The sequence below is a fragment of the Hyalella azteca genome, unplaced genomic scaffold, assembly GCF_000764305.2.
Source record: "Hyalella azteca isolate HAZT.00-mixed unplaced genomic scaffold, Hazt_2.0.2 contig1600, whole genome shotgun sequence".
Lineage (NCBI taxonomy): Eukaryota > Metazoa > Arthropoda > Malacostraca > Amphipoda > Hyalellidae > Hyalella > Hyalella azteca.
In genome coordinates, this window is record NW_025931904.1 from 237,847 (window position 1) to 248,742 (window position 10,896).

General features: G+C 33.7%; 1 protein-coding gene across 1 annotated transcript; it reads left to right on the top strand.

The window, feature by feature from the left end:
* Positions 1-519: 519 nt before the first annotated feature.
* Positions 520-3,924, top strand: LOC108666143. Its single transcript, XM_018152961.2, has 4 exons — positions 520-640; positions 1,139-1,742; positions 2,088-2,276; positions 2,816-3,924. The coding sequence occupies exons 1-4, from the start codon at positions 547-549 to the stop codon at positions 2,976-2,978; spliced, it is 1,050 nt and encodes a 349-aa protein (XP_018008450.1). The 5' UTR covers positions 520-546; the 3' UTR covers positions 2,979-3,924.
* Positions 3,925-10,896: the final 6,972 nt, after the last annotated feature.

The following is a 10,896-nucleotide window of genomic DNA, read 5'->3' on the forward strand; positions in this document are numbered from 1 at the left end:
GAAAAAGTGTGAAAATTGAGCTGGCTCTTGTTCAAGGCTTTACCATTGCACATATAGTTTTCTTGAAGGCTAAGCATTATGTCTACAAGATTGTGAAAGTTTAGCAATTTTTTGAATCAACATAACGTGCGCCAAACAAATATCCCCAGTATAATGAAGAACATAAACATCTACATTCGGGACAATAGATATATACGATGATCTATAGATGTTTTTTCTGTTGACTTAAAATATTTTGATAGTACGCGAATGATTTTTAAAAATATGATCGTTAGAATGAATGCGTGCTTGATTAAAAATATTCAGAAAACGACAAATTCTGATTGATTGAAATCTAATTTTTGAAATTCATTTAATATGTATCTTGTAAAATTTGAAGTAATTCCATGCTAATTTAAAAGTTTTGTGTTGAAATGAAAAGAGTCGGCAATGATGAACTAGGTCACTATTTATGAAAAAATCAGTCATCCTCTTTATTCAACGTCTCAAAATAATTTTCCAGATTATCAGATTATTATATTTAACAAATAAATACTATCATATTAAATGGCCACGTCAGTCTCAATTGGAGGTGTGGGCAGCTTGCTGGCGCTAGGGACCATCGCCCCAGCAACGATAGCAGGGGTGACCGCTCTATTGGGTGAGAAAAACTTACCTATTGTTTAGGCATTAGAATATTTTAAGGAATGCTTTGTTAAGCATGAAATATTTGACTAGATAAAGGGTAAATGAAATATTTTTAACGTCACCAGAAAACCTAAACTATTATAAAATTCAATAAAATATTCATGGAATCGCTCTATCGAGTGAGGGAAACTCAGACTCACTCACTTATAGAAATATATTAGTGGCAACACTTCATCGCTCATGGAAATCAGATTTTTATTAGAACATAAATACTGAATATACTATGAAGCTATTTTGTTCCTTCAATTTTCTTTTATTTTCCAATTGAAGTGCACTAACAATGACACAATAATTGTATTTCTGGATCAGTTCGGAGTCGTAATAAATGTTGTTTACAGCGAAATTTAAATTCAATGATCGAATTAAAATCTTAACTCAATAGTTCTTCAGCTCTTCAATTGAATGGTGTGAAAATTGTAGTATCAAATAAAATTAATGTGCTTTTCATCAGGAATTGGAGCATTGCTGCATGGCAGTCATCACCGAGCCCCATCATATGGATACAAATCTGCTGGACACATGCATAGAAACGTGAAGCCTAAAGGTGGAGGCGGAGGCTACGATAAACATTTCGAAGAAAGTTCTCACAACAAAGGACCCGTTATAAATAATCACGGAACAACAGGAGAAGGTACCCAGCATCATCATTCATACATGCCCACAAACCAACATGGCAGCCACCATTCATCAATGAGATTTGAAGTTCACGCAGACGAACACAAACCTGGCCAAGATTTCCCAGTGTACTCAAGTGTGCAAAATGCTGTCAGCGAGAGCTATGATGGAAAAAATAGTATTGTTCCGACTGGGTTTGGTCAACCAAAAGCCAAAACACTTCATAGTATAATGGGAAATAAAGGTATTGATCATAATTCAAAACATTCAATGACTGCTGGAATGTCAAAGTTTCTATTCTCATCTTCCTTTCGAACGCCTCCTCCGATGGAGACGAATGGAAACAGATTTGATGCACCGAACATCCGCTCGAAGCAGAAAGAAATCGCGGATTTCGACGATGGAATGAGATCTCATTTTCGCGAATTTCAAGAAAGCAGGTCAGAGTTTAATTGAAGCATTGAAAGGAAATTTTCACCTCGTATGTATTTTTTTAACCAAATTGCCTTGACAGGAAAATTAAATTTCAACATTATATTTATTGTAAATAACGCAATGCATTGATCGATTTAAGAACTCGAAAGTAAGTTATTTTATCAAAATTGGCATCAATAAAAAAAAATAATGCAAAACTACTAGTTTTGCCTCTACTACTCATTTCATTTCTAAATCACCGAATTTGAGTTCTTCCGAAATTCTAGATTTCACGAGTGACTAAAGTTATATCTCAAGTTTCATAGCCAAAAAATATTTACTACAACAATAAATAATTTAATTTCTTTCAGTCGAGAGCCTAGGCACGTCCAAAACCGACGTGTGGACAACGGTCTGACAGAGACATTCGCTGAAGCACTTTTGGACATTGCGCTCGCCAGAGATTCTTCAGACTGCGGAAAGAGGATGATCTGTGAGATAGCGGGCATACCGCGAGCCCGGAGAACTGGCGACCAGCAAGCGCTCCTTTCACTTCTCGGGTAATTCATACCAAGACTCACACTTCAATGATACGATGGCGATTTTTCTTGGTGAATTCCAGAATATTTCTAAAAAAATGCCAAGTGCCAAATTGTGATCCTTCATTTCTCTACTTGGCGCATAAAATCATCATGTACTAATATTTAATTTTATATATTGTCGGTATTATATGTCACAATGCGTAAAGGTCGCATCATAAGTAGATCGGTCTTTTGTCTTCAATATATAATATTGATATACAAGTTGGAAGTATTCAATTTGATTAAACGGATTAAACGGCAAATAATCTCCAGCCTACTAATTTCTTAGCGTTTCTCATAATAATAAATCTAAGCATTTATTGCGTTCATTTTCAAACCTTTCTATAATTATCATTTATTTGCTTGAGCTTTCATGTTACCCAATTTAAATTACTCAACATATTTAGTCTACTAATTATTACTACTTTTATCTACTAATTATTACTATTTTTATCCACTAATTATCACTACTTTTATCAAATAATTATTACTACTTCTATCAACTAATTATTTTCCAGGACGAAACATGAAAGCTACCATCAACCCAGGAGTGCAGCCCTGCAGCAGTTCAGCGAGGCGCGCGACATCGGTTCTAATCAGTGGAGACTTTGCCATGTCCGTTACCCTCTTTGTCCTATCCGCAACGGGACCACGGTCTTGCAAGCTCTCGAAATTAATTAGGGTTTTTTACATTTTTTACTATCAATTATAAAAGTTTGATTACAGAATGCTTGGCGAAACGAAGAGTAAATTTTGAATTATTTTTAGAATTAAGTGCGATGTTAGTTTAAATTCGATAAATAGCAAGTTGAATCCAATTTTCTAAAGCAATGATAATTTCACTGCGGATTATTTAGTAAAATTTTAACCATTTCTCCTAAAATGTAAATCTTGCTTACTCACAACCAAGTTCGCAATTTTGTCCAGCAATTAGATTCGGTACTTCGTTCAAATCTCGTAACATTTTTTTATGAGCTAGGAACCTTTGGACAGTCGCCGAACAATGAGTCGTACGTTTGGAAGAAAATTACATGGACATCCGGCTAACAAACTTTCCTTGTCAGGCACAGGGGCTATAAAGTTCTTTCCTTCGGTAAAATACTTTCATTTGTGTACTTCATCGGAATTTACGGTCCTCGTAATTATCACCTTACCTATGGGACATCTAAACTAAATGGATCTTACCATGAGCATTTTTATCCCAGCTCGATCTTGCAGAGTTTTTATTCAGTCCACACAAATAAAGTAAGCCTCGGGTCATCAGGACTTCAGTAAAAGTTCTACTGACATAATCTGTACGCTTTCTAACATATTAACTATTACCCCTTCTAATACCTATTAACTAATAACATATTAACTAATACACCTAATATGAACGTGTCACCTAAGTTAATGCTGAACGTTGACCAATCTTACCAATACGAAAAATTTGTCGACGTTCCGAAATAATTACCAATGAAAATTTTTATTTCAGTTCAATTGCACAGTTCCTCTTGAATTTCACACAGTTTTCATAACCGTCAAAAAACACACGGTCAAATATCAAACAAATTCAAATCAGCCGTGTCAGCATTAAAACATGCATTGCATGACACCTAGTGCAGATTTTAGTAAATTTTTTTTAATTGGAAACTAATAATATTTTACATTCATTTTAAAGTAAATTTTAGAATTGCAAACAATTATTTCAAAACCTTTTGAACCCTAATTTAATTACTGTCAATTAAAGAAGGATAGATGCAATTCATTGAGTTTCAATAGCGACATCACCGTCTCGTGTACGCGATAGGCATACAATGGTTCTACGGATTATTCAAGGTTCTCTGTAGACGAAAATTGCAAACCCATTGTGCAGTGCTAACAATCTACTCGAAGGGAGAAGGCTAACTGTTAGAAAGTTGACATAACTTAACCTGTCACTCGAATGAAAGAAAAGTGTTTGTAATTACGTATTACAGAAACAGAAAAGCATTAAATTGTTGTCATATTGGCAGAAAAACGAATTTGTTTTGCAAATTAAATCAGACAGAAATGTGTTATTGACTTTTTTATTCTGACTGAACTCGAATTACAAAATGTTATCGGGATTTTACCCGCCTACGTGCAAATCCCTTCTATTGTCATAAACTTTTTTATAAACTGTTGACCATACTTTTCTGCGATCTTCCAAACACGTTTTTACACTCAGGTATATTAAGCAAAAAGATTTTTCTCACAAGTAGGTTATAGGAAACCTACGGATTATTCACGGATCATTCGAAAAATTTGTACTAGCATAATTCTTCGTGCTGATTCAAGCACGGATGCGTAGCTTCTTTAACCAAATTAGAAAAATTATATGCAAGTTTATTTGAGTAGTAACAGGTATTACATTCATTCATTGAAAAACTAGTTCTTACAGATTTTCTTCCAGGTATCCAATTATCATCTTATCACCACCGATTCTCTCGATCATACTTTTCACTAATTTTTGGTAGTTTCAAGATTTGTCACTGATATGAATATAGGTCCGTAAAAACATAAGAAAGTTGGGTATATAAACTATCCTTACGCCGACTTTGAGCAACAAAGGCGGCTGGGAGGAGCCGCTCGTATACAACGCGTAGAAAGTAAAATGAAATTGGCTCGCGAAACAGGAATTTCTTGAAAAAAAAGTAAAGAGATAAATTGCATGGTTGCCACCTTCATGTGTTTTATCCAAGTGCAAATTTTTGAGATAAACATGCAAGCCCCAGTTACGTCCTTTCGTCTTTTCTTCACACTAGATCGAAGTGGAAGTCATTTCCTACTTTTAACCCTTTGTCGGCTGTATGATTTTCCTACATTATAATCGTACCGAGTTTCGGTACAGTCGCACCCATGATATCAGACAAAAGTTGAATCAAGTGGGATTGGACTTCCTTTTACTTGAATTCCACCAGATCACTGCAGCAAAGATTTTATAGTTTTTTTCATACTATTTGTATACGTAGGTTGTTATCACAGGTAAGTTCCCAGCAAATACCGGAATTTATTTTTCAATGGCTCAATAATTTTTCGCAAAGATTTTTGGATGCAGATTCTCTCGAAAAATATTCTAATAACAGTCGAACAATTGTACTTACGATTTTTTATCAAGACAAATTTACACAAAAACTATACCTTCCTAGTTTTGTATGTTTTTTTTTTTATCGATGCCGAATATTAATTTATTATGTCTACTAACCAATAAAATTTGAATCTAAACAATTTAATCATTTAAACAATGACTATTAAAATATTGGAAATAACAATGAAAAAATGAAAAAGGTGTAACCTAATATTTTCAGCAAACGGTTGATTAAATCATGCACACTCATAAGTCAAATCTATACTTCCGAAAATAGCAGTTAGTGACATAATACTCCATATAATAAATTAAAATTAACTCACAAAATAATTTAACTATGATTAAAATCGCCGAAGAAGGAAATACAAAGTTACTTCAGTCAACGCCTGATGCACTCGATGAAGAGCCGACCACTACGAAAAAACATGTTGTTTAATTAATTTTCAGAATAATTGTAGTTCAATATCGTTGAGTGTCCAATTACACGATTTCAATATGATTGTCCAATTACACAACAGTGCGCAATATATTTGGTATGATGATTTCTGTGAAAATATACATATACAAACGGCAAACCTTTTAATCCATTGGTTTATATGACAGATTACACGCTTAAAGCTCGAAATAAGTTGCACGAGGCGCGTCTTATAGAAATTTCGGTGAAAGTAGCTCAGCCGCATGCCTAGAGAAGAGATGAACCCGTCTGAGGTCATTATAAACACGATGGAAGTCTCGACAGATAGAACAAAACTGACGAAAGCGTCGACTAAGCAGAGGAAACGAAAGCACACTTAATAAGCAATTTTCTCAAACTCGTAACGTAGTTACAAGCTCTCGTCTTGCTGTCTCAAATTATCAGGGGTCGTGCGGCGTGAAAGTTTGAGAAAAAACTTCCTCTGCCAGTGGAAACAAACAATAATCTGGAAGAGCTGGAAATTATTTTATCTTCTCTACATATCAGTCGTTGATAACCGGTGTAACTGGTTCAAAAGTGAACCAGTACATAATAACGATTTGTTGAAAATGCACGTAATATCGTTATTTTTTAGAATTACCAGCAGAGGTAGTTATTACGGGATTTTCTTACAGTCAGCTCCTATTGAACATAATGTTAACAATTAATTTTAGAAAAGAATTTGAGGGACAGTGTATTTTTATGAAATAAAATCAATGACTTTCTAGTTCACGAATATAAAAATGTCTTTTTGTGTCGTCGTCTATCGGTAATATGAGTTCTGACAGACGCCACTGGCGTATAGTTTTCATTCCAAAACATGTAGCGTATTAACAGGTGAGCCCGGCGCTAATCTGGATAGCCATTGTCAACCTGTCAAGATCCTGTCAACCCAAATCCTATAATCCTGAATACAGTTATCCTAAGTCATCCCGCTCCGAAAACAGATGATTCTTTTGAAACTTAAATACAGTGACTATAGAAGTCAAGTTTCAGATAAAATTTAGTATAGAACTTGCGTTCAACTCCAGTCTCTTTCCAGTTTTCTGTAATTTTATCGGTAGCAAATGAAAAAATTATAAATAAATTTTTCAATTCTCATATTCTCAAAGGAAATTCGGCACAATTTCTCACTTAAAAATATCACTCTATATAAATATCGAGGATACGTGTTCCATCAGCCTCTTTTTATTTTCAGTGCTAGGCTTCAGGCAGACACAACCATTATATTTTATACATATCAATATATTTAAAGCATTTAAAACCAATAGGGTTGCCTGTTATAGCTGATCTTTACGCATACATAGCGTCCTCACTTTCTAATCGACTTTTGTGCAGGAAATTCCCTGAATTCCTATATCATTTTAGGCGGCGTTTATCGACCCCCTAATCTTGCTAGTGGGGTAAGGAGAGTTCCTTCAGTAATAATTTAATTAAACAACCGCGAACTATTATAAACGGTTACCTTTTACAACACTTCTCTTAAACATCATGTCTTGTTTGTTCGTCTGCTACAAATCTTATAATAGATATTTAACACTTTTCCACCTGTTCAATCGACCTGAAATTTTGCACATTTGCGTGAAGCCAGAGACAATGCGTGAATCAATTGACAGAATAATAATTTTAAAAACATTTATTTATTTATGAATAAGAAAAAATTAAAAATATATATTTTTTTCTATATTTTTAAAATAAATAAAAAAGAAATTAATTGTACATTAGTAACATCGGAGACACTGGCCTCTTTAGAAGTGTTGTCTTTAAAATGTAATTTTTAAACGCAATTTCGTTTAATTTCGTGGTACAGTAAAGACAAATAATATATTTGGTCATCGGAATGGGAAGCATTTTACTTAACATCAATTAACATCAATATTAATTGAAAATTATTATTCAGAAAATAAACCTTGGTGTATTTTAGAAAGTAAATCACATCGCAGCTGTGTGGTATAAATGTTTTCAAAATGAAAATACATGAAAAATTCAAATAGAAGTCATCGGCATTTATGCGAATGAAATTAAGAAGAAAGCTTAACTGAGTTTAAATGCAAGAACAACCGGAAGGACTTTCAATTATTTCTATCATTTACCCAGCAATTTCAGACTGCTTTCTCGTTCAATTTATACTTCCTGGAGAAAAAAATGCTTAACAGAGTTCAAGAAACGCCACTGAGCAGAAGCAACAGGTCTGCTAAAAACAAGCAAAATCAATAGGAAATGAACAATTGGTAAACATGCTTCGTGATGTCATTCTCATCGAGAGGCATTAATAATACTGTAAATGAACTGTATGGGCATTTATTGCGTAGTAGGAACAGTTTGGGTTAGGCCGAGTTCCCAAACTGTGGTCCATAAATTCTAGGACAGTGAAATGAGTCGGTGTAGAAAGCATGGCGGGTCATCGCATATGTACAAGACTAACGCAACTTGACCAGTTTTTGCCAGAGTTCCTAAAGCTCGGAATCAGGCATCCGACTTTCGTTTGCTGGATCAGGACGAGCGGAAAGGCTGATAGCGAATTGTAGTAATCTTGAGCCTTCATGGTTGCCCAACCATCTATTTTCTTACATTTTCAGTTTTTCTGTACCTCAAAACGCACACCTTAGTTCGAATTTAAAAAAGGGACGATTTGTATTCTGTTAAATTTAAATAGATTTATAAATTTTCCAATATTTCCTTTGCTTGCTTTTTCTATTTGAAGAAATATGAGTTTAATAATTTTGATTTAATTTAAGTTCATTTTCTAACTAATATTCATTTTTTTTACAATTAAATTTTATTAATATTTCTTAATAAATATTTTCCCCCAAAAAATCATAAGTGGGTTCAATTTATTTATGCCTAATATATTTTCACAACAAACTTTACTCAACCAACTGTATTAGTACGAAAATTTCCTATTGACTAGCATTTCGAAGGGCCCATTATATGACGCATAACATTTCGAAATAAAATCAATTGATTTTCATGCGGGTGATTAGTCGAACTCAAGATTTGAAAGCTACAGGAAGAAAAACCTTAAAACATTGAAAAACTTTCCTCTTTCTGGGCAAGATCTCTTGAATCTTTTTCAGAGATACAAAACCAGCGTAGTTTAATTATTAAACCCGGACACGTTATACTACAGAGAGCACTACAAGCTTTTAAACAGCGACCGGGTAATAAATTTTTATTCTGACTGAATTAATGACTCGTACGATTCATCCTTGCACTCCATTTAAATTGCACGATACCATCTAGACAGCTGTGGAGGATGCTGGTGAAATCACATCCGCTTTTGATGATGTGAGCATGCAATTGTATATAGATTTTGGATTGTTTGCACTTGGACACTTGGTTTTTACTCAACTTAATTGATGTCACTTTGTTGTATATAGCATAATAGTTGATGTCCTTCGAGATGATATGTTCATTATATTAGTTTTCAATTTTCAAGGATGATAAATTAAAGGTTTCAATTTTTTTATTAGCTAACTACGCTAACTAATTTTTTTATTAGCTAACTTTTATTTATTTTTATTAGCTAACTACTATTTGCTGCTTATGGGCCGTGTTTAATTATTATCTTAATTTATGCAAAGAATTAAAAATATTAAAACTCTTTATTTCTGCATGATAAGTAGAAAAATTCTCAATGCCGATTGCAGTGCAAAATTATTATATTACATTTGTACTGTAATTTATATCCATACTGAAATTTCTTCATACATACTTGCATGTGCATGTTCTATTCAGGGGTAAAATATTTCATTAGCGATTAATTCTTTGTTTTATACCGCATGTTTTTTATGATAGGTGAAAACTGGATCTATCATTTATTCAAGGTTACAAACAAAATTAAAACCGTGAACTATTGTTTTAGGTTGGCTGAATTTCATGTTGTGATTAGTAAAACTAAACTAACTTTGATGAACTTATTGATTTTAACCCGCAAAAACCGAATAAATTAAAACGCATCAACGAGTTCACATTTCATTGAATAAGCAAATGTTGGTATTCAAATTAAAATAATGTTTAGATAAGGAATAGTACTAATTTGTATTGATCAATATTTATCATTTTTTATTGTAATATAGATTCATTTTTCGCTAAGAGTTTTCCGCTCCGCATTCTAGGTTTGCATTATTTCCGAGGATGATTCACTAATGTTTTAGATGCTAGTTGCAGTGGACTTTGAGTGAACACAACGCAATTTTATAAAGTTCTGTATTAGCTAATGTACGGTGGAATCAGCGTGCTTTTATGAATTGAACCTGCATAAGTGATTTAGAGAGCTCGAGTCTCCCAGCAAGTATCCCAGCAATTTAAGGTCATTTGAAGAAGAGGAGTCAATCCCCTGGTGAATTTATCTCGAGATTCAATTAACCCCAGTAAACTGTAAGATTTTGCATAAGGTTGTGTACCAATCAAGCAGCATCCTCGCGGGTCCACGAAACTCTAACGGTATGGATGAGAAATGCTTGAGGTTCACTATACAGATTGGAACATAGGTTTTCTATTTAAGCCTTTACGCGAATTTCTCAAAATTAAATACAAAACTTCCACTCCTTCGTAATTTTATCAAATGGAACAACCGGTGAAGCTTTCGTACATTTTTTTCCAGTGAAACTGTAAGAGGAACCTGACCAGTTGAAAGATTCTGATCCTTAGAACATCTTAATAATTTCTCAAAGGTTCCTTGACTGGGCCTTTGGGAACGCGAGTTTTTGCCTCCGAAAAGTCTTCTAGAATGAAAGTAACCCTAATGCAGGGAGATATCCAATCATGTTTTTTTTCTTTTGTTCCCGTGGAATAGTAGCTCTGGGAAAATAATAATTTTAGACCCTCATATCATAGGTTTCTATATTACTTAGAGCAGTGATTCAAAGCAAAAGCTTTCGACGGTGATTTTGTGTTTATTTACTTCCATACAATGGAATTATTTTAGAAATTATCTTACTGATAGTCAAGAAAAATTGAATTTTTTGGGAAATTTAATTACAATGTTTTAATAAAGTAATGTTTTCGAGTCAGTCTCTAGGTAAATGTGTATGAGTATTCTACCGTCGACAAAA